The sequence below is a fragment of the Hippopotamus amphibius genome, chromosome 1 (genome assembly GCF_030028045.1).
Source record: "Hippopotamus amphibius kiboko isolate mHipAmp2 chromosome 1, mHipAmp2.hap2, whole genome shotgun sequence".
Lineage (NCBI taxonomy): Eukaryota > Metazoa > Chordata > Mammalia > Artiodactyla > Hippopotamidae > Hippopotamus > Hippopotamus amphibius.
Genome location: NC_080186.1, coordinates 188695486 through 188721401, shown reverse-complemented (window position 1 = coordinate 188721401; position 25916 = coordinate 188695486). Strand labels below are relative to the sequence as shown.

The window sequence follows — 25916 nt, the reverse complement described above, 5'->3', positions numbered from 1 at the left end:
GTATTTATACATATATCCCCATATCCCCTCCCTCCCGTGACTCTCTCTCACCCTCCCTGTCCTGGCTCTCTAAGGCATCACCCATCATCAAGTTGATCTCCTTTTGTTATACAGCAACTTCCCAGTAGCTATCTCTTTTACAGTTGGTAGTGTATATATGTCTATGCTACTCTCTCACTTCGTCCCAGCTTCCCCTTCACCCACCCCCCACTTCTGCACTCAACCCTGTGTCCTCAAGTCCATTCTCTGCATCTGCATCTTTATTCTTGCCTTGTCACTGGGTTTATCACTACCATTTTTTTAGATTCCATATATATGAGTTAGCATACGGTATTTGTTTTTCTCTTTCTGGCTTACTTCACTCTGTATGGCAGTCTCTAGAGGAAATTTATTTATTTTATTTTATTTCTATTTTATATTAAGTGTAGCTGATTTACAATGTTGTATTAGTTTCAGGTGTACAGCAGAGTGATTCAGTTATACACGTACATATATCCATTCTTTGTCAGATTCTTTTCCCATATAGGTTATTACAGAATATTGAGTAGAGTTCCCTGTGCTATACAGTAGGTCCTTGTTGATTATATATTTTATATGTAGTAGTGTGTATATATTAATCCCAAACTCCTAATTTATCCCTCTCCCCCACCTTTCTCCTTTGGTAACCATAAGTTTGTTTTCGAAGTCTGTGGGTCTGTTTCTGTTTTGTAAATAAGTTCATTTGTATCATTTTTTTAGATTTCAGATATAAGTGATATCATATGATATTTGTCTTTCTTTGACTTACTTCATTCAGTATGACGACCTCTAGGTGCATCCATGTGCTGCAAATGGCATTATTTCATTCTTTTTTGTGACTATTATTCCGTTGTATATATGTTCTAATTCTTGGTGTCAGGATAGTGTCTCAGAATGTCTGAATGCTAATATGATATAATAAATATTTAGAACTCCTAAAGAAGAATAAAAAAGGGCCTATTTCTGAAACAGATTATTTAGGAACCCAAAGCATATGAGATGATAAAAACCTCACATCACCACAGGAAGCATGATACGTATTTTTAAATTAATTTTTGATGGAGATAATTATAGATTGGTATGTAATTGTAAGAATTAATACAAAGAGATCCCATAAACCCTATACTCAGTTCCCCCTAATGGCAGCATCTTGCAGAACTATAATGTAATATCATAATCCAGATATTAACATTGATACAGTCATGATATGGAACGTTTTCACTGCAGTGATCCCCCATTTTGCACTTTTATAGCTACACTGCCTTCTACCTCCCACCCCCTCCTTAACCCCTGTTAACCATTAATCTGTTTTCCATTTCTATAATTTTGTCTTTTCAAGAATGTTATATAAATGGACTCACACTGTATGTAATCTCTTGAGATTTTTTTACACTTATCATAATTCTCTAGAGATTTATCCAGGTACTTTCATTCCTTTTTACTCTTAAGTAGTATTCCATGGCATGTGTGTTAGTTTCCTAGGACAGCTGTATTGAAGTACCACAAACCAGGCAGTTTAAAAAAAGACATCAATTTATTCTCTCACAGTTCCGGAGGCCAAAAGTCTGATGTAAGGTGTTGGCAGGCTGGTTTCTTCTGGACTCTGAGGGAGATTCTGTTTCACACCTCTGTCCTAGTTTCTGCTGATGGCCAGTAGAAGCATCTCTTCAATTTCTGCCTCCATTTTCATATAGTGTTCTGCCTGTGTGTCTGTTCTCTCAATTCAGATTTTCTTCTTCTTACAAAGTCATGGATTAAGGGCCCAACCACTCCAGTGTGATCTCATCTTAACTAATTACATCTGCAACAATTCTATTTCCAAATAAGATCACATTCTGAGGTTCTTGGGGTTAAGATTTGAGCATATTCTTTTTAGAGGATGCAATTCAACTCATGACAGTATAGATATACCATATTTTGATCATTCACCCTTTGAAAGATACCTGGTTTGTTTCCAGTTTTTGGCTATTATAAATAAAGATGCTTCAAACATTCATGTGCAGGTTTTTGTGTGAACGTAAGTTTTAATTTCTCAGGGATCTATACCCAGAAGTATAATTGCTAGTTTTATGGTAATTGTACTTTTAATTTTTAAAGAGTGACTATACCCACCAACAAGTGAGTGATAATTTCTCCTCATCCTCACTAGCATTTGGTATTGTTATTATTTTTTATTTGAGCCATTCTAATAAATGCGTAGTGATATACCATTTTTTAAAGCTAAGACTTTATTTTTTAGAGGGGTTTGTTTCACAGCAAAATTAAGGGGAAGATACAGAAATTTCTGATATACCTCTGCTCCCACATGTACGTAGTCTCCCCCATTATTAACAACCCCCCCTAACCAGAGCATTACATTTGTTACAATTGATGAACCTAGAATGACACATCATTATTGTTCTAAGTTCATAGTTGACATTAGGTTTCACTTTTGGTGTTGTATATTCTGTGGGTTTGAACTAATATATAATGACCTATATCCATCATCATAGTATCATGTAGGGTATTTTTTACTAAAATCTTCTGTGCTCCACACATTCATCCTCACCCCCCCACTCCACCCCCCATCCCCAACTGCTGACAGCCAGTGATCTTTTTACTGTCTCCATATAGTTTTGCCTTGTACAAATGTCATATAGTTAGAATCATACATTATATAGCCCTTTCAGATTGGATTCTTTCACTTAGTAATGTACATTTAAGGTTCTTCCATGTCTTTTTGTCACCTGGTAGCTTGTTTCTTTTAAGCAGTGAAAAGTTTTCTGTTGTCCAGCTATACCACAGTTTATTTATCCATTCATCTGCTAAAGGACATATTGGTTGCTTTCCAGTTTTGGGAATTATGAATGAAGCTGCTGTAAATATCCATATGTGGGCTTTTATGTGAACATAAGTTTTCAACTCCTTTGGCTAAATACCACGGAGTATGATTGCTGGATCAGATGGTAAGAGTATGTTTAGTTTTGTAAGAAACTATCAAACTGCCTCAAAATGACTGTACCATTTTGCATTCCCACCAGTAATGAATGATAGTTCTTGTTCCTTCACATTCTTGTCAACATTTGGTATTGTCAATGTTCTGGAGTGTGGCCATTCTCATAAATGTATAATGTTATCTCACTGTTGTTTTAATTTGTATTTCCCTGATAGAATATGATGTGGAGCATTTTTTCATGTGTTTATTTGCCATCTGTATATCTTCTTTGGTGAGGTATCTGTTAAGGTCTTTGGCTCATTTTTTAATCAGTTTGTTTTCTTGTTGTTGACATTTAAGTGATCTTTGTATATTTTGTATAACACTCCTTTATCAGATGTGTCTTTTGTAAATATTTTTTCCTAGTCTATGGCTTATCTTCTCATTCATTTTTTTTATCAATTTTTTAATTGAAATATAGTTGATTTACAATGTTGTATTAATTTCTTCTGTACAGCAAAGTGAGTCATTTATACATATATATATATTCTTTTCAAAAAATATTCTTTTCCATTATGGTTTACCACAGGGTATTGAATATAGTTCTCTGTGCTGTACAGTAGGACCTTGTTATTTATCCATTCTATATATAAAAGCTTGTATCTGCTAACGCCAAACTCCCACTCCATTCCTTTCCCAGCCCCCTTCTCCTGGGCAAACACCAGTCTGTTTTCTATGTCTGTGATTCTGTTTCTGTTTCATAGATAGGTTCATTTGTGTCATATTTTAGATTCCATACATAAGTGGTATCATATGGTATTTGTCTTTCTCATTCTGACTTACTTCGCTTAGTATTATAATCTCTACTTGTATCCATGTTGCTGCAGATGGCATCATTTCATTCTTTTTTATGGCTAATTAGTATTCCATTATATATATGTACCACATCTTCTTTATCCATTCATCTGTTGATGGACATTTAGGTTGTTTCCATGTCTTGACTGTTGTGAATAGTGCTGCTATGAACATAGGGGTGCATGTATCTTTTTGAATTATAGTTTTGTCTGGCTATATGCCAAGGAGTGGGATTGCTCGATTCATATGGTAATTCTATTTTTAGTTTTCTGAGAAACCTCCATACTGTTTTCCACAGTGGCTGCACTGACTTACGTTCCCACCAACAGCGTAGGCGGGTCCCCTTTTCTCCATACCCTCTCGAGCATTTGCTATTTGTAGACTTTTTAATGATGGCCATTCTGACCATTGTGAGGTGGTACCTCATTGTAGTTTTGATTTGCATTTTTCTAATAATTAGCTATGTTGAGCATCTTGTCATATGTCTATTGACCATCTGTATTTCTTCTTTTGAGAAATGTGTATTTAGGTCTTCTGCCCATTTTTTGATTGTGCTATTTGTTTTTCTATTGTTGAGTTGTACGAGCTGCTTATATATTTTGGTAATTAAGCCCTTGTCAGTTGCATCATTTGCAAATATTTTCTCCCGTTCTGTAGGTTGTCTTTTTGTTTTGTTTATGGTTCCCTTTACTGTTTAATTGTCTCATTTGTTTATTTTTGTTTTTATTTCTGTTGTCTTGGGAGACTGACATAAGAAAACATTGGTATGATTTATGTCAGAGAATGTTTTGCCTATGATCTCTTCTAGGAATTTTATGGTGTCTTGTCTCACATTTAGGTCTTTAAGCTGTTTCGAGTTTACTTTTGTGTATGGTGAGAGGGTGTGTTCTAACTTCACTGATTTACATGCGGCTGTCCAACTTTCCCATCATCACTTGCTGAAGAGACTGTCTTTCCCAATTGTCTTTTATATGTTAGTAACTTACTTTCAGTAGTGCATGGCACAGTTCTTTAAGATGTTAATATACTAAGTGTGACAGCATTTCCAGAGGTGTTTCTCACTGCCGCTACCTTTTTTCTTGTGGCTTTAATGTGGGTGAATTAATTTGAAATTCGTATTAGGGACAGCCTCCAAGGGCTAAAAGGTCACAATAAGGTAAAGTGTGGCCTATGTAGTTCTCTAAAGGAGGAATGGGGAAATCTATTGTCTTTATAATGGTGTTGGAAAGATTTGGAGACTTACACTCATTCCCTTAGTCCTTGTCAGAACAGTTTTCCCCAGCTCTAAACACACACCCCTCATCATATGCCACAGCTCGGTTCCAGGCTGTCACCTTGATTTGATTTATTTTACTCAAGGCACAGATCTGACTTTAGCTGTATTCCATTTGAGATTTGAAATAAATTAAGATTCTGCTTCAGTCATATTAATTCATTTTAGGCTTTACACTTCTGGATTTAAGTGTCTGTACTTTGTGAGGTAGATGGTTTAGCTGTAGAATAAAATGAATGCCATAAGTCTTAATATATTTCAAAACATCTTGAATTTGGTTCTTGCTTCCAAACATTTCCTTCCATTTTGTTAATGCTAACATTTAATAACTACTGGGATGACTCAAAATCTGTTTAGTTTCACAATTCTCGTGATTCTGAAAGAGTCTTATAAAGAGGAAAATGAAAGAAAATAGGAGCAAAATATGCATATATATAGTTTCCTTTAAAGTCTTTATTTATTAAAGAAGTTGAAATAATTTATATTAAATGTGTTCTTTTTTAGTATTGTACTTCTGCTAAGCCAAAAACAGACACTTGAAGAGCTAAAACAGTCAGTCCAGCAGCTGAGATGTACTGAGGCAAAGTTTACAGCACAAAAAGAATTGCTAGAGCAAAAAGTGCAAGAAAATGATGGGAAAGAGCCACCTCCAGTAGTAAATTATGAAGAAGATGCACGATCAGTTACATCTATGGTAAGCCAAAGAGTAATCGAATGAGAAAGTTGAAAGAGTAGTATATAGGTAATAAGTGAATACTAAAATTAATTCTGGTTGCGATAACAAATTATTACTCTTGTTAATATGCAGGTCCTATTAAACTTGTTTGTAAATGCAAAATAGACTTGTCAGTCATCTCAGGTCACCTGGAGAGCACTTTCAGGAACCACCTGTAGAGTCAGAGGAAAAAGCTCTTCTCTTGCCTTCAAAACTGAAAACAAAGACTGCAATTGTTTTTATTCCTGGGAGACAGCAGGAAGGTAGGGTGTTATTCTTAAGATAGAAATAAGAAATAAGGAGAAAGATATTTATTAAATTTTTTCTTATATAAGAACAGTAAGATTTATCTGAAATTAATGATGTGTTTATTGTTTTCACAGTACAAAACATTGATTTTGTTTAAAAAATATTTTTTTCTTATAAATATCCTTAAACTACAATAAACACATTTAAATCTAGCAACTAGAAATTCAACTTTATTTTATATAGATTTATTAACTGTTTAAGAATGCCTACTATAACACCTTCTCTCTTTCTCTTCCCCTTCCTTTCTCCCTTCCTTCATCTTATATTGGTGGTTTCTATCAAGGGGCAGTTTTGCCCCTGCCAGGGGTCATTTGGCAATGTCTCCAGACATGTTCGGTTTTCACAGCTGGTGGATGCTATTGGTATCTCATGGGTAGAGGGCAGTGATGCTGCTAAATATTCTATGGTGCACATTTCAACCCCTTCCTTTTACTCCCAACAAAAAATTACTCAACCCAAAATGTTAATAGTGCATCCTTGGCTTTTTCTATGGGTAACTGGATGCAGTCCATAAGTAGAACTATTAGAGTTAATTATGCTATAGGTGATATTTTAGTGATTTTTATTTATGTGATTCTAAATAGTACAATTTGATTGTTAAATGGATTCAGATGTCTCCAAAGGAAAAAATGACTGCATTTGAAAATTTCAATTCCAGATAAACCTGGGTATGAATATAAAGTATTTAAATTATTGTGGTTATTGCTGTTTTTTTTAAATTAATTGAGCCATAGTGATCTATACATTCCATTGTGAGTTATGAATTATAATTCTTTGCTCTCCTTTACTGTCCTACCAGATAATAAGGATCTTACCATGTAGACCAAGGACACTACTAGATTAGTTTTCTTGCTTCATTGTTTTTGGTAACTATCTGGCACATGCATTCTTTTCAGAGGAACTTCTGAAGGTTTATTCTTTCGCTTGACTTTGAAATCTTAGTAAATCTTTTGTCCTCTAAGTATGGTTTATCATATTTCCTTGTCCCCATGTGGGTGTAGAATTGATTACTTCATAGCCTTATTTAGTGGCAGATAGTTTAAAACTGGCTATCTAATTTATTTTAAGTAATTATGTATGTAAATGATGCATGTTGGCATTATAATTGATAGAATAAAAGATAGTTCTTCAAGTCACTAAATGATAGCATATCCCCATTTGATAACTACAACTAAAAACTAGACTTTGGAATTTAAAATATAACAGTTCATTAATTCTTATTTCATTAATAATTTGTAATAATTTGGAGTTTTATCTTTCATAATCATTGAAGAAAAACTTTCAATAAGTGAATAAATAATGTTTTAGAGCGAATGTATAATACAGTTTAAGAGACTAAATTGCTTTCTGGTACTTTCAAACTTTCTCTTATACCCATTTATTAAATGATGATAATACTTTATAAATTTTTAGAAAGTGATGTCACATTTCATTTATCCAATTTATTTTAAATAGTTGAAGTGCTATTTATTTCTATACATCTTATCTATTCAGTGAAGCAGTGCCTTTAGTAAGTCTTTAAGGAATTTAAAAGGGAATGCTATATGTAGTTTCAAGTAATAAAGTAACATTTTATAAATCAAACAGGACATTACTCAAATTGATGCCAATTAATGAGATTTTACAGTATGTTTTATAAAACAAGTAGAAATATTTGCAATTCATAGTTCTTAAAATTAAATAATACTCCAATGTATATCAGTGAAATTTTTGCATAATTCAATCTTTCAGTAATAATTAGAATATAACTTTTCATTTTATTCAAAAACAAATTATTAAAACTATAAATGATTTTTTTTCCTCTAATGACTGTTTAAGCATTGTTTTATGAATAACATTACCAAAAAAGCCTCAAATTAATGTAAGCAACTCCATTGGTTTTTCATCTTTATAAATTCCATCCTTATAAATGGTGTTTCAACAAGGGAAATTTAGTTAAATATTGGAAAAATTGGAAGAACTAAAAATTAAACCATAATATCATGGAAAATAGTAAAAACTTGGCCTAAATATTGTTTAAGAGTAAGTATTAACTATTCTACATAATCCTAATTAATGGCAGCGTTAACCAAAACATGGACTCTTTGGTGGTGAATGCTTCTATGGAAAAGTGCCCTTAAGGGACTGTACTGCTGAGATGGGCCATGGATTGTATATTGTTATAAAAGTTCCAAGGTGATTCAGATGTCAGGGTTAGAATTGTAGTTGGGCTTTTAGGGCTTTTATTGATGTTTATTTTGACTTTATAATTCGATGAGAATTAAGGCCCGTCTATTAATTTACAGAAATTGAAAAAATTGTGGAGGCAGGTAATATAAACATTTTTGTCAGGAAAAGTCATCTTTCTAATGTTGTTTTTTTTCACCTAAGTCTAATTTTGTCTAAAATACCAAGGAGAACATTTTCTGATAAATATTAAATATTGCACATAATTCTCTGTTATCTGTGGATAAGTATGTTTCATTTCTCCATTCAAGCAGTATTTATTGAGCACCTACTATGTGTCAAGGATATTTCTAGATGCTTGTAATATATCAGTGAATAAAACTAATGGAGAATCTTTCTTAGAGGTTACATTCTGTGGTGAGTGGGAGTTAAATAAGTGAATTATATATTATATTGGGAGATGTTAAATGCCATGGCATAAAAACAAAGCAGGATATAGGGGGTTTGGAGTCTAGAGGGTCAGAGCTTGGGTTACAGTTTTAAATGCAAATAAAGATAAGCTCATCGAGAAAATGACTTTTTTTTTAATATCAATGTTCTCTTTAATGACAAAAATGAAATGATAGGTAAATAGGCATCACAAAATCTCTGCATGGTAGGTGTTTTTTCTTTATCATTTTCTTAATGTCCAAGATTTCTAAAAACAACATACGGTGCTTTAATAACTATAAAGTGTTATTAAACAAATATAAATACATTCCTACTGCATAAAATAAGAATAGTAAATAAAATAAAATCTCATACTTCATTTACCATTCAAAGGCATCCACTGATCAATTTTTACACAAGACAGTAATATTTGAACAAAAACTTGAACTGGGGAGTTAGTAAACCACTTAATTTCTGGGGAAAGAACATTCTAGTCAGAGGATGTATTTACTGCAAAGACTATAAGGCAGGGGCAGGTCTGGACTGTCTAAGGTACAGTAAAGAGCTCTGAGTAGAGGGGAAGGTGAGAGTGTAGGAAATGAAATTAGGGAAGTAATGGAGAACAGATCTTAGGACCTGTAGAACACAACTAAGGGTTATGGCTTTTCTCCGAATGAAATGGGGAGCCATTGGGTTGGGAGGTTGTAACAGAAGATTAACATGATCTGACTTTTGATTTAAATGAATCATTGTGTTGATAATATGCTTAAAGTTAATAAGGATGGAAGAATGATATTGTTACAGCATCCCAGGTGATAGAAGATGACAGCTTGAACAAGGATGGTATCATGGGAAGTAACAAGAAGTGTTATGGGTATGGTTTGAACAAGAAGCTTCTGGATATATTTTGAAGGTTGAGCCCCTGAGATTTCCTGTGAATTAAATGTAGGGTATGTGAGAGAGAGGAGTCAAGGACAACTTTAAGGTTTTGAGCAGGAGCACTAGAGGAATAGAATTTGTTTCAAGTGCGTGGAAAGACTATACACAGAGCAGCTTTGATGAGGAAGAGCAGGACTTCAGCTTGTCTTTCCAAAAAAAAAGAAAGAAAGAAGCCCATCAATGTAGAAATTTGGTAGTTCTAGAGAATGATTTGGACCGGAGGTATAAATTTGAGAGTTGTAGGCATCAAATGGTATTTAAAATTATTTGACTATAGAAGCTTACCTAGTGAGAGAGGATAGAGGAGAATAGAGAGAAACAAAGACTGAACTCTGGGACACCATAAGTTAGGTCTAGACAAGGAGGAATCAGGAAGAGACTGAGAAGGAATAACCAGTGAGGTAGTGAAAAATAAAGAAAATTTGGTGTCCTTGAAAAACATTCCAAGGAGAGATGTGTTCTAAAATTTGCGACATACCTGGTTAAGGCAAAAGAAACAGTTGTATTGACTGTGGGAATTTTCTAAACTTTTTGTATCATATTCCCAAGAGGAGAGCTATAGCATGGAATGCAGTGTCTCTGGAAATACTGGTCCAATCCTTTTTCAAAGGGTATCCTGAAGGGATCACTGTGCAATGGAAACTGTACTTTGGGAAATGATGAATTAAAGGCAAACCCTTTCTTATCTAATTGAGTTATTGATCTGTTTAATGTTCTGTTTATGCTGAAGACATTTGAGTTGTTTAAATACTCTATAAACCCAAGGATTATTTTATCTTATTCTTCAATTGTAGCTCTGCAGGCAGAAAAATCTGCCTTCCGGGGCAAATTAGAAGGGTAAACTCTTCCTTGGCTGCCCTATCTGGATAATGATGGAAATACCAAGATTTTCTAGTCCCTGATTAAACATTGCCTGACTCCTCTCTCTCTCAATTTATTCAAAAATATCACATATTTTTTTTAGCTATCTAGTTGTTAGAACATAATAAGTTTTCAACGTGTCTGCTGAATTGAGGAATCGAACTTCCTTTTTACTCTAGAGTAATCTGTTTTCCTTTTAACAGCATGTGCTTTAGGCCAAATATATTATAATAATTTTTGTTGAAAGCATCTCCTTTATATGTCAAATGCATCTAGAATTGATGGCACCGTGGAATGAGTTCCTACTTTTAAAATATGTTTAGTCATCCTATAAGATAATTGCCTTTACTTTGATGTTTCTGAAATTGCACATTTTTAAGCCCTTTTACTAGACTAATATACAACGTATGTTTATCGTCTCTGTATTTTATTGAGTTCTGCTTAATTGAACAGCACTATCAATAAAATCCTGTTTTGTTACATTTTCAACCAACATAATATTTCAACAAACATAATAATATTATCTATCATTATGATTCAATAGTAATGCACTTTACCGTAGTGGTCAATATATTTTGAGTTTTATAGTTAGACACTAAATTGGAATGATATCAATTGAGACATCATATTGACAACATCATTGAAGCTTTATGTTTTCATCATCAGGTACATTTTCTTCCTTTAAATACATAAGGTGAATGTTAATTCCAAGCCTTACGATCAAATACACTGAGAAAAGTACCAGACTAAGAATTGGGAGACTTGAATTGAGCTTTCCCTCTGCTCTGTAACTATTGTCAGGTTACTTAACCTTTCTGAGTATTCTCTTCCATAAAAGGAGAAAATGAATGTGTACCTACCTTGCCTGACAGGATTTCTGTGACACTGAAGTGAGATTATATAAAGTATGTTATATATTATGAAATGCTGTTAAAGCAAGGTTCTATTTCAGTTTTTTTCTAATAATGTACCTTAGTTCACATGTAAATTAATTTGTAGATACTTACTGAATTAAGTATGAATTGTAGATTTTATTGTAGGCTTATCTTTTGTATTTCTTATTTATGAAGGCAAAACTTTAATTTCTCTGAATATGTAGTACATATACATGCACAGGTGTGTAAGTGTCCTTTGTCCCCAGTTCCCTACCTCAGAGGTAAGCTTCTGGAAGCATTTATGCAAATATAAACATAAATTTTTTTTTTTAATTTTTTTTTTGGGGGGGTACACCAGGTTCAATCATGTGTTTTTACACACATATCCCCGTATTCCCTCCCTTCCTTGACTCCCCCCACCTCGAGTCCCCCCCACCCTCCCCACCCCAGTCCTCTAAGGCATCTTCCATCCTCGAGTTGGACTCCCTTTGTTATACAACAACTTCCCACTGACTATTTTACAGTTGGTAGTATATATATGTCTGTGCTACTCTCTCGCTTCGTCTCAGTTTCCCCTTCACCCCCCGCCCCCTCCCATACCTTGAGTTCTCCAGTCCATTCTCTGTATCTGCATCCTTGTTCTTGTCACTGAGTTCATCAGCACCATTTTTAGATTCCGTATATGTGAGTTAGCATACAATATTTGTCCTTCTCTTTCTGACTTACTTCACTCTGTATGACAGATTGTAGTTCTATCCACCTCATTACATATAGCTCCATCTCATCCCTTTTTATAGCTGAGTAATATTCCATTGTGTATATATGCCACATCTTCTTTATCCATTTATTTGTTGATGGGCATTTAGGTTGCTTCCATGTCCTGGCTATTGTAAAGAGTGCTGCAATAAACATTATGGTACAAGTTTCTTTTGGGATTATGGTTTTCTTTGGGTATATGCCCAGGAGTGGGATTACTGGATCATATGGTAGTTCTATTTGTAGTTTTTTAAGGAACCTCCAAATTGTTTTCCATAGTGGCTGTACCAACTTACAGTCCCACCAACAGTGCAGGAGAATTCCCTTTTCTCCACACCCTCTCCAACATTTGTGGTTTCCAGATTTTGTGATGATGGCCATTCTGACTGGTGTGAGGTGATACCTCATTGTGGCTTTGACTTGCATTTCTCTGATGATTAGTGATGTTGAGCATCTTTTCATGTGTGTGTTGGCCATCTGTATGTCTTCTTTGGAGAAATGTCTATTTAGGTCTTCTGCCCATTTGTGGATTGGGTTATTTGCTTTTTTGGTATTAAGCTTCATGAGCTGCTTGTATATTTTGGAGGTTAATCCTTTGTCCGTTGTTTCATAGGCAATTATTTTTTCCCATTCTGAGGGTTGCCTTCTAGTCTTGTTTATGGTTTCTTTCACTGTGCAAAAGCTTTTAAGTTTCATGAGGTCCCATTTGTTTATTCTTGATTTTATTTCCATGATTCTAGGAGGTAGGTCAAAAAGGTTGTTGCTTTGATGGATGTCATAGAGTGTTCTGCCTATGTTTTCCTCTAGGAGTTTGATAGTGTCTGGCCTTACATGTAGGTCTTTCATCCATTTGGAGTTTATTTTTGTGTATGGTGTTAGGAAGTGTTCTAATTTCATTCTTTTACATGTTGCTGTCCAATTTTCCCAGCACCACTCATTGAAGAGGCTGTCTTTTTTCCATTGTATACTCGTGCCTCCTTTGTCAAAGATAAGGTGCCCATATGTGTTTGGGCTTACTTCTGAGTTCTCTATTCTATTCCATTGATCTTCCTTTCTATATTTGTGCCAGTACCATACTGTCTTGATCACTATGGCCTTGTAGTATAGTTTGAAGTCAGGAAGCCTGATTCCACCAACTCCATTTTTCCTTCTCAAGATGGCTTTGGCTATTCGGGGTCTTGTGCGTTTCCATACAAATCGTAAGATTTCTTGCTCTAGTTCTGTGAAAAATGCCATTGGTAATTTGATCGGGATTGCATTGAATCTGTAAATTGCTTTGGGTAGTACAGACATTTTCACGATGTTGATTCTTCCAATCCAGGAACATGGTATGTCCCTCATCTGTTTGTGTCGTCTTTGATTTCTTTCATCAATGTCTTAAAGTTTTCTGCATACAGATCTTTTGCCTCCTTAGGCAGGTTTATTCCTAGGTAAACATAAATTTATATTACCTGCTCTTTTGACACAAATGGTAAAGCATACAACAATACTGTACCTTACTTTTTTACTTAATATATTTTAAATATTATTCTGTAATAGTGAGTATACAGTTACTTCTTTTTTTTTCATTTATTTGTTCAACATACAAATATTTATTGAATGCCAGGTGTCAGGTAGCATTTTAAGTTCTGGGGATACAGTAGCGAACAAAATAAAACATTTTTTTTTCTGTCCTCATGGACATTTCACTCTAATTGGAAGAGATAGACAATAAACAGTTATATATATATATATATATAAAATAAACAATTTTATATATATTATGTATATATGTCAGTTGGTGGTACATTCTTTGGAGAAAAATAAGAAGGGAGAAAAAGGGTGCTGGGAGGTGTTTTCATATATATGGTGGTCACATAAGGGTTCACTGATAAAGTGGCATTTATACAGAGATCTGAAAGAACTGAGGGATCAAATGATGAGATTGCCTGGGGTAAGAATATTCCAGGCAGTGGGAAAAGCAGTTGAAAGGTCCTGATGCCGGAGTCTGCTTCTTGTGTTGGCAAAACAACAAGAAGCCAGTGTGACTGGAACATTGTAAGTGAAAGTAGTAGGAGATGGGGTCAGAGAAGTGGTGGCCATTTAGATCATACAGTCATGCAAACCATTGTAAGGACTTTGATGCTAACTCTTAGAGAAATAAGATGCTTAGCAAACAAGTGACACATTTACGTGATTTACAATGTTTTGTTATTGTAAAGACAGCTTTGGTGAAATCCTGTAATTTTACTATGTATATAAATGGAGATTATGTGTAAGATACATTTTAGAGGGTTTTGTACAGTTTATATAGATTTAGATTTTACTCTGAAAATAATTTAAAGGTTTTTTAACCTGAGAACAATATCAGTTATGGATATTAATTACTATATTAATATTGATATTAAAATTTCCCTTTTATAGATTAATAATTTCTTGCTTCCAGCTTTCCTGTGGCATGAATTTTATCATGCTGAACTTTCCATGGCTTTCTAGACCATTAAATTATTAAATTCTCTTGTGGATCTGATAAAGTGTATTTATAGGTACATGCTTTATGTTTATTTGATGTATACATTTATGATTTATAAAACAAAAAGTTAGGAGGTGATAATGATTACATTATAAAAAACTTGTTCATTTTTCCAAATGATTCAGGTCAAGATTCCTTAACATCGCTAACCATTGGGAAATGCCAGTAAAAACCACAATGAGATACCACCTTACGCTGGTCAGACTGGCCGTTATCAAAATGACAACAAATAACACGTGTTGGTGAGAATGTGGACAAAAGGGAAGCCTTGTGTACTGTTGGTGGGAATGGAAATTGGTTCAGCCCCTGTGGAAAACAGTAAGGAGGTTCCTCAAAAAATAGAACTACCATATAATTCAGCAATTCCACTTCTGTTTATTTGTTCAAAGGGAATGAAAACTCTAACTCAAAAAGATCTGCACCTCCATCTTCCTACCGGCATTATTTATAAGAGCCAAGATATGAAAACAACCTAAGTGTCCATCAGTAGATGAATGGATAAAGATATGAAATCTTGCCGTTTGTGACAACATGAATGGGCCCTAAGGGCATTTTGCTACGTGAAATAAGTCAGACAGAGAGACAAGTACTGTATGATCTCACTTATATGTAGAATCTTAAACAAAACAAAACAAAAAATAAGTCATAGTTACAGAGAACAGATGGTGTGTGGTTGCCAGAGGTAGGGATGGGGAGTGGGTGAAATGAGTGAAGGTGGTCAAAAGGTACAAACTTTTGGTTGTAAAATAAATGAAGGGGATGTGATATACAGCATGGTGAAAATAGTTAATAAGACTTTATTATATATTTGAAAGTTGCTAAGAGAGTAGATCTTAAAAGTTCTCATCACAAGAAAAAAATTTTTATAACTGTGTAGGGATGAATGTTAACCTGTTGTGGGGATTGTTCCTCAATATATACGAATATCACATCATTATATTATGCATCTGAAACTCATATAATGTTATATGTCAATTATATTCAATTTAAAAAAGATTCCTTTAAATATTTATGTTTCTTTGGTTCATACAAATGAAGTCATGTCACATCACAGACTAGTTAATGGATGATGCCAGAGATATTTTTTACATTAGGCCACAGTGTCTTCAGTATCAAGGGGAAAGAAAATCCTTAAAATTTCAAGCTGCTTTTTACTTATATTTTAACTATCAACTCTGCTCATATTTATATGCATATGCAGTGAATAAATAAGCCAAATCAAGTATATGGTAAATGAAAAGTAAATTTTTCATTTTTGTACACATACACACAGAGTACAAATCAAATGAAAAAGCTACTTTTCATTTTCATATATATGTGTATAAATATGTATGTATACATATATATTTCTAATTTGTCTTTTTAATTGTGAATTTCTTAATATATTAGTACAAACTAAGTAGCCAGAGGTTATCTAGTTCTAAAAGGTCATAATAAAAGGACAAAGTAAAGTAAGGGAAGAATTAAATATGTGCTATGATTAATGCAAATTAAAAGGATTAATAACTCAGATTTATTCAGTCATTTGGGATTCAACAGCGTTTAATGATTACTTACTACATGAATATTTTGTACTGGGGTTTTGTGGGAAGGGTGGAGCAAAGATAAAATAGATTTAGATGCTACCATAGGTTTGGTGGGAGTAGATGGAGCAAAAGTAATTGATTTAAGAATTAATTTGAAAGTTGGTGGCATTTTGACTTGTATATAACCATATATTAAACATTTAAAAAAATTTAGGTGCCTAGCAGTACCTAGATATACACTCAGCAGATGTTTATAGAGGGAATGAATAGGTACAGAATTTCAAAATATCCACTGATAGGTTATAATCAATGCCATTCAGTTTTTTTTTTTTTTATTTTAAATGGGTTAAATGTTGATGTTAGCTTCTGTCAAATATTTCTCACTTTATAAATAATTGTGGCTGTGGTATTCTAACAGAGTGACAAATTCTCCAGTAGTTACAGGGACAATGACTAACAAATTATTGCAGTAGAATCATCACTCTAGAGACCTCCAGCTGCAGAGCCAGACTGCTTGGATTTGGATCCCTGCTCTACCACTAAGTAAGTGTTAGGGAAGTTTCAGGACTTTTCCTGCCCTCATTTCCCAATGTATAATTCAGGAATTACAGTTTTACTTACTCTTGGGTTTGTTGTGAAGAATAGTTAAGTTTACACATTTAAAGCGCATAGAACAGTGCTTGCCACTTAGTAAACTACCATTGTCTTTTATGTAGATGATAATTGATTATCACAGAAATGATGATTTAATGTGCATGCTTATTTTCTGCTAGTCTTTATTCCTTAGTCTTGATATTATTTTTCATTAAGCATAAATATTTTCTTTTAAAAATGTATTCTGTTAATTTCTAGGTGATAGATAAGCATGTTTGGGATCTACTCTGTATTTGAAGTACAGACTTTCTTGGGTATCCAAGGGGAGATTGGTTCCAGGGACCCCTGCAGTACTATTGTATAGTATTTGCATGCCACCTACACATGTGATGATACTTTAAATCATCTGTAGATTACTTATAATACCTAATACAATATAAATGCTGTGTAAATAGTTGCCTGCACAGGGCAAATTCAAGTTTTACTTTTTGGAGCTTTGTGGAATTTTTTTTTTCCAAGTATTTTAGATCCGCGGTTGGTGGATGTAGAACCTGCAGGTATGGAGGGTCAACTGTATTATGTTCTTTAGCCATAATAGATTACAAAATATTTTTCAAACAAAGCATCATGTAATTAGCTTATGACTTACGTGTTGCTGGCATCAATAGGATTGACCAGCTAATTTTTTAAAGAAAATTTTTAACATTATTAGTTTAAGCTCATTTTTTTCTTATGCTACGCTATTGTTTGTGTTTAAAATTTTGCACAAATCAATTTTTTATAAAAATGTAACTCATAATCACATTTTTAATGCCAGTTTTCTTTTAATTTGAGTGAAAAACATTCCTAAATGCCATTATATTTTATAATTATTCATTCCTAAAATAACATTTTTCTTTTAAGCTTGAAAAATTGTGGAAAATTCAATTAACAGCATTTAATATTTATATTGCTTTTAAAAAATAGCTCTCTTTGTTGTCCATCTAAGCCATACCATTATTTATTGATTCTATCAGTTTTTCTTTATACCTCATTGATTCCCTTCTTTCAGTATTATTTAAAGGCTCTCTTTTTACCAGCAGGGCAGGGTGGAGAAAATGTGGAAACTTGAGTCAAATTGTTATGAGTTTCATTGTGTTTAAGTAAATTTTTACCCTCCTATACCTCAGTTTCTTCATCTGTAAAATGTGGTTAGTAATATGCACCTCATAGGACTGTTATCAAGACTAAATGAGTGATGCAAAGGCAAAGGCACATTATAGAGCCCGAACGTAGTTAGGAAGGTGTTTAGTACACATTTGGGTTTTGTCTCCTTTCTTTTCCTTTTTCTCTCCATTTCTCTTTTTCCTCTTTTCTTCTGTGTCTTGCACCTTTGTTCCCATTTCTCCCCTTCCTTCCTTTGCCTTCTTATTAAACACAATTAGCCAACTTCTTTGGATTTCTATTGTGTGCCATGGATGGAGACATCCTGGAATAAAAGAGAAAGTCTTTGTACTCAAAAATCTACATTCAGCAGGAGGAAGTTGCAATAAATAATTGGTTAACAAGAAAACATTGCAGTTAAGTGCTGTGATGAAATTGATCATTAATTTTCCTCAGTCTTTAGCCTTCAGCCCTTGGCCTTCAATCCTTTTCTTTTCTTTGTAATCATGTTATCTGTGGGCTTTTTTCCCTCTGTCATGATTTAAACATCAACTGATGACCCCCAAATCTGTATGCCCAAGGAAATTAAGAATACTGGAATACCACTCAAGATAAACATAAAAATTGAAAGCAGAGAAGTTAAGTGGCTTATGCACATTCACGCAAACAAAGGTTAAATGTAATACAGATTTTAATTTATTAGCAATAATTTCATTATTATTCATACACCAATTAGATTTTCTTTTTGTGAATTTTTTTTGATTAACTGTTTACTGATAGACATAGTATTAACTGACATTCATTCTATGTTAATTAAAAAAACTTTGGATTATTTTATTGTAGTTTAATGAAGATACATTATTTGAAAAGATGGGAGAGATCTAATCATCTAAAGGAGGCAAGATTTTTAAAGACATGGCTAATTTGTCATAGTAATTGTGAATAATAAAACTGCTAAAAATGTCTATTGATGATGAATACAGTTCTTCCTTTTCTCCCATAATATACCTTTGTTTTTGATTTTTTTGCACCCTTTAAAAATAAATCAACAAAAAGCAACTACTTAGCATATAAACCTTGCATAACATGTTCAGGACATTCTTTTAAAAATCATCTAATTCCTTCAACCTGAAAAAAGTATTTCAGCCTCTACAATTTATTTGCTAATTCCTCTATTAAATTGAATAGTATTTGTCTTAAGATTTATGTGTGTATGTTATCTTTTGACTTGAATTATAGATAGACAGTTGACCTTTCATGTAGTGAAGGATTCATATATTTTTATCTCCAAAATCTTTTGTTTTAAATTTTGCAAGTTATTTTTATGACATATTAATTTCTTTAATTTAATTGAAAGGTTTAATAAAGAGAATATGTGGATATTATGATTTATTGCTTCATTTGGTATCTAATGAGAGAATTTTAAACCCTAATAAATTTTCTCTTTTATTATAGTGTTCTGTGGAAAATTATTTCCTAATATTAATATTTAACTCTACTGTTAATTTTTAAAATCATTGGCTTAGTTTGCAAATTCCAGACGAATGATAAGATCTCAGACTAAGGAAAGATTTTCTCTAGTTGAATGTATCTAGAGATCTTTTAAAGTAGAGGCTAATTCTTCCAGATAACTTCTCAAAATTGTTTAAAAGTCATTTAATCCTTGGAAGGAGAAATAACTCAGCTAGAAAAAAATCATTTATACTTCTACTATGTATTAAACTGTGTGGTAGATGTTACAAGGGGCTACAAGAGAATATAAACATTCAGATCCTTTTATCTGCCTTCATTTTGAAATTTGAATGAAACATGACTTTTGAATAGTTAGAAGTTTACATTATTAAAACAACATAGAAACAAGAATATTCAGGTAGATTAATAGAAAAGAGTACTCAGTCCAAAGAAGACTATATATGGTCTTTTTTTTTTTTTTTTTTTTGGCACACGGGCTTAGTTGCTCCGTGGCATGTGGGATCTTCCTGGAGCTGGGATCGAACCCGTGACCTCTGCATTGTCAGGCAGATTCTTAACCACTGCGCCACCTAGGAAGCCCTATATATGGTCTTAATATAAGAGTATAAGACTCTTTTAAGGAAAACAAAAGATTAAAAGATTATTCAGTTTGTATCATTTCAGATCTTAAGCTCATGCCACATAAAAAATAAACTTCAGATGTATTACTCAAATGTAAAAAAATAAGGCCACAAAGCAACTAAAGAAAATATAAGCGAACATTTTTTCTATGTCAGAAAACAAACTGAATTAAATTGCAGAGTAAAAACTGGGAATAACATGTGATGCAAATATGACAAAGGATTAATGTTTTCAAATATGTAAGTAAATCATCCAAATTGGTTTATAAAAAAGGAATGCATCGATTAAAAGTGGACAAAGAACATAAGAAATTTATAATGAAGGAAATATAAGCTTTAATAAAGATATGAAAAATTTCAACCTTAGTAATAAAGAAAATAATGATTAATAAAAGCAATTAGAAAATGAGATATTTAACTTGTCTATTACCATGCACAGTGACCTCTTTTCAACCTGTTCACTATGCTTCAGTCAAAGTAATCTTTTAAAATTTCAAATCAGAACGAGTCTGGTTATACTGACCCCCACAAGAATGGCTACTTACAACTTTTAGGCTAAACACCACTTTCTCTGAATGGCCTGCCTAAAAGGCTTTCCTTATATCATCTGGCCCCTACTCTGGACTCTGCCCAATCAGAATGGATACTTGTCATAACTACCAGGTATGTCCCTATGGAAGAGACAGCAAAAAAACAAGGAAGGATATAAGGGGTGAAGAACTGGGAGAAAAATCTTGGGGTAGTCCAGGGACTGACTATTCATTCAGTTTAAGAACAAGTATAATTGGCGTAAATTAGTAAGAGGCTTATACGAAGCTATTAATGTGATCTGAAATTTCACTAGTGAAGCAATTCTGACTGGTAGGTTCCAAGTTATGAATAGTAAAATGCAGTGCTGACGTTAAGTGTGAATGAGCATTGCTGGAAATGAAAACATCCAAGGAACTTGGAGGCCTTGGGTATAAGAATCAAGCACTGGAAAGAAAATAATTATATTTTGGAAAGATCTCAGTAAATCACGGAGAGTCTGAGAGGCCAGTAGATGATAGCGTTGAGAATGAAAGTGCCCTGGCTTCATTTATGCTATTATTGTAAGTACCTCATCTCTTATAGTTCTATATAAAGCTTCTGGTGCTTAACACAGTACCTGACAAAGGGTAGGTGCTCAATCAGTTTTTCTTCAACATGCCTGAAGAGTTGAAATCATCAGTGTTTAGATTCCAGTCAAATGTTTAACTCCTTCTCTACATATTCCTTGATATATACGCACCAAACAAAACAAAACACCTACTCAGTTAATTGTGGAGGGGTAAATTATTCTAGAATATGTTCAAGAAAGTAATAAATTCCTTATAACACTGATGGAAAGGAAAGGACACAGAGAAATAGCTTTGGCTAACATGTTCATCACTTATGGATAGGCAAAATCAGCAGCTCAGTATGCTGTGTCATTTAAGTGGGGACAGGATGCACTGTGTCCTCAAAAATATCTTAGCCATTACAACCACGTTAGGAAAACTATTTGTCAATATCTGCTAAAGGATATGGGCACACCCTGTGACCCAGAAATGAATACGTATGTTCCCCAAAAGACATGCATAAGAATATACACAGGAGCACTATTAATAATAGACTGAAACTGGAAACTGCCAAATGTCAGTCAACAGAGAAAGATAAATTATGGCATATGTATCCAGTGGAATTTTCTGCAGTAATGAGAATGAACAAATTACAGCTATATACAGCAGTATGGATGAAATTTATAATGTTGAGGGAAAGATACCAGACATTACATAATCTGTGATTCCATTTATATAGAGTTCAAAAAAAGGCAAAAGTAATCTGTGATATTGAAACTTAGAATAATTACCCTTGGTGAGGTGAGGGAATGACTGAAAAGGGCACATAGGGGACTTCTTAAGTGTGGAAATGACTTGTGTTTTGATCCGTTTTCTAGTTATTGGGATCTTTTCAATCTGAAAATTCATAAACTGTACACTTTTCATTTGTACACTTTGTTGAATGTTTATACTTTAATTTAAAATTTCAGAAAACAATTTTTGCTTTAATTAAGCATGGGACAAAAATGAAGGCATGTTCCATTGTGTGTGTGTGTGTGTGTGTGTGTGTGTTAGTTTGTGTCTGTGTTGGCCTGTTTATGGCTGTCTTCTCAGAGTTATTTGGGACGAGGAGGGGCTTTTTTTTTTAAGCTCTTTGTTGGAATATAATTGCTTTACACTGTTGTGCCAGTTTTTGCTGTACATTAAAGTGAACCAGCTCTATTTATACATATATCCCCATATCCCCTCCCTCCCATGACTCCTTCCCACCCTCCCTATCCCAGCCCTCTATGTCATCACTCATCATCGAGTTGATCTCTCTGTGTTCTGCAGCAGCCTCCCACTATCTATGAAGTGCTACTCTCTCACTTAGTTCCAGCTTCCCTTTTGTCCCCCACCCCATGTCCTCAAGTGCATTCTCTACATCTGCATCTTTATTCTTGCCCTGTCACTGGGTTCATCAGTACCATTTTTTTAGATTCCATGTATGTGAGTTAGCATACAGTATTTGTTTTTCTCTTTCTGGCTTACTCCACTCTATATGACAGACTCTAGGTCCATCCACCTCACTACAAATAACTCAATTTCATTCCTTTTTATGGCTGAGTAATATTCCATTGTATATGTGTGCCACATCTCCTTTATCCATTCATCTGTTGATGGGCATTTAGGTTGTTTCCATGTCCTGGCTATTGTAAATAGTGCTACAATGAACATTATGGTACATGTTTCTTTTTGGATTATGGTTTTCTCAGGATACATGCCCAGTAGTGGGATTGCTGGAGGAGGGGCTTTTTAACTACACAGGCCATACTTCTAACTCTCTGTCACCCTCTTCCTTCCCATATTATGTTTCTTCCATGGACTACATTTCTTCCTATCTTTCTCTTTTACTAACAAGCCATAGTTAACTATTAATGCTTTCTGTGAAAGTGTTGCATCCTTCAGGTCTCTTGGGGTTGAAAAAAGTTTGAGGGCTATTGGGCAAAGGATTTTGTCTTAAAGAGCTCTTTTAAATTCTGAATGCCTCTTGTGAAAGTAGCATATTCAGCATTGTGAGATAATACCATGTACCTCAGATCAGGAGCTTGGGGAGCTAAAGAGGGTGACAGTTACCCTGAAAGTGGATAGTGCAAGCATGTGACAAGATACTTTGAATGGCAGTCGTAATACAGATAGGCAGGCTAGTGAGTGGGTGTGCTGTTAGAAAGGAGAGTCAGAGATGGCTGAAGATGAGTTTAGTCTCTTCCATAACTTTGTCTAAGCCTGGCCTTTTCCTTTTCAAAAGTAGTTTAGGTTGAGAGATGTGTGGAAAAAATTAGGAGAGGGGAGAAAGCTAAAGGAAAAGGTCTTGAAATTTTGCAAAGGAGAACTGACTTCTTTTTCTGTGGTACAGCCAGGAATGATAGAGGGCTCCAGGTGGAAATGCTTGGGCTTATTTAGCAGGAGCAAGGAGGATGTGGGGTAGGTAGGCAGGAAAGGTGAAAGGTGTCTGGTTTCAGAGGTCAGTGACCAAAGGACTAAGAACAGGATTGGTCAGACGGGATCAGGTTGGTGAGGGAAAGAAGAAAAGAAAGGTGAAGAAGATGGTAGGGAAAGAACAGGAGGAAAACAAAATACAGAAATGAGAGGTAGGTGAACAGAAAGGGACTAGAAAAAGGAGGTGGCAGAGGATAGTGCATGAATTTAAAATAAAGTAAAAATATGTATTTACCCAAGCTAACTTAAGGGTGTTAAAATTTTTGCTTATAGTTCAAAAATATCAAATATGTGGATACAATTTGTGGTTCTGATACGTAGTAAACATCATTCTTACATATTCAATTTTTAGGTCAAGAGCCAAATTATAATATTTTAAGAAAATTTGTTTCTATCTAATTATTTGATTAACACCAAATTAAGTTATTGATTTCCAAAGGTTTTTATTGGGTGGTATTTAATAAGAAAAAAGAAAATGGAAAATTTTGATATTTACCCCCAAACAGAAATAATTTAGTTCCAAATAATTAGTTCCGCCAAACAGAAATCTGTAATGTAATTTATTGGTAGAGGGCATGGATGAGAATAGACCTCCATTATACATTATAGCTTCTTTGATTTGCTATTAATTATATCATGGGTATTTGATATAGCTTATGTTAGCAGTGTTTAATTGTTACAGATATCTATACTTTTTGATATTGTGAGCCTTTTTCAATTTTGTTACTTATAAAATACTTATAGTCTTTGCCATTTATTAGTCTTCAGTGCAGGTGAATTATTAGCAAAGAAAACTCTGCTGGATAACTCTTTATGTTCACTCATGGTTGGATGACATAAGATGAAATGAAATCATCATGAAAACTCTTACTGAGATTCTTTTTATCCCTCCCTTTGTGCATAATAGAATATATAGACTTTTTCTATAACTATAATTTAAATCATATTTGATCATGTTTTCCATAACTTAATTCCTGAATTTAAAAACTAATAAAAATTAATTGAACATGGGATCCTACATTTTGATCAGGAAGTATTTTCTAATATGATGCAATGAGTATTTTATATCATCTTTTATTTGTATAATTGTCTTAGTGTATTAAAAATGTATTTAATTAGAAAGGTTCTTTGCCAGTCTGTTTTCATAATAATGAAAACCCATGAGGGTTCTTGTTTTTCATTTCAGTGATATAGATGCTGTCTATACAAGCATGTTGATTTTGACTTTTCACTGGTTATTTAACTCACCAAGAGAAGGTACCTTTGTACTTTCTAGCATTTGATGACGGCATACTATTTAGAGGTCTCATTTTAATTTAGTGGTTGCTTATTATAATTTGAAAATTATGCTGGGGAATTAAATCATAATTGTTTCTATTTTGAAAGATAGACCATGCTTTTATTTAAAGTGTTGGAATAATTTGTGCAGATACTTAAGATATTTGGTATGTGAGAAGTAAAACAAACATAGACTAGCCATACTATGAAAAAACACAGGTGTGTTGTTTTCCATAGGAATTTGAAAGCCTAATTTAATTTTTGTCTACCATTTCTTCTTGACTTCTTGGATGATTTTTAGGTATGTTGCCTCTTTCCTATTTCCCAAAGTCGGAAAGTCAGAGACAACTTGACTTCTTGCTCAGCCACTGTACTATGTGATTTGGGATTAGGGTGCTAAAGACCAAAGAACACAGGAAATCTTCCTGTGTCCTCCTGTTTTTCCATAGAGTCTTCAGTCATTTGACAGGAAGTGAAAAAGAGCTGATGCTTTAAGCTTCAGCTATATCACTTCTAAGAAAGGCCACCTGGTAGAATGACCATGTCTAGGGGTCTGAAGTTTGCAGAGAGCATAATGTCACCAACATTAGATAATCAGGTTTTGTTTTAAATTGGCGAAAAGACTGTTAGCTCTGGGAATTTGTAATCTTCACATTGCAAGGCTTTTTGTACAGATTTCATATTTGCTAGTTTATGTACTTGTGTCATTCACTCATTCATTCATTTCCTGCCTTAGCCCTCAGAATATTTGAGGTAGCTAATGATAACAAATTCAGCAAAATGTAAATAAAAAAATAAAATCAGAACAAGGAAAAATGGAGGTTGTAACAGGATATCAAGACTGGAGGAAAAACTATGTAGATCATAGCATGAGTAGTTACTACAGTAGAGCTATTATTTTGTCTCTAAGCTTCCCAAAGGCCAAAATGAAAGGGATGATAAAGTCATATAATAGTTACTGTTAAATAAAAGAAAGCATGTCACATTGCAGGGGAAGCAAAGCTTTTCACTGTATTTCGCTCTAATAGAATTTCTTACTGGAGGCTTTAACACTGACTTTTGCAGTGACAGTGCCCTTGACAATATCACTACAGCCAATGTTGGAAGAAATTCATAAGACC

General features: G+C 33.9%; 1 protein-coding gene across 11 annotated transcripts in view; it reads left to right on the top strand.

Moving 5' to 3' along the window:
• FER (FER tyrosine kinase) overlaps window positions 1-25916 on the top strand; it is a 460601-nt gene that overhangs the window by 139729 nt on the left and 294956 nt on the right. For 9 of the 11 annotated variants that reach the window (XM_057737769.1, XM_057737780.1, XM_057737781.1 and 6 more), the window contains one exon: window positions 5565-5754. In XM_057737769.1, coding sequence (XP_057593752.1) covers window positions 5565-5754 — 190 coding nt within the window. Of the gene's footprint in view, window positions 1-5564; window positions 5755-5868; window positions 6020-14747; window positions 15374-25916 lie in introns of those variants that run through there. The other 2 variants (XM_057737800.1, XM_057737795.1) reach the window with 2 other exon arrangements.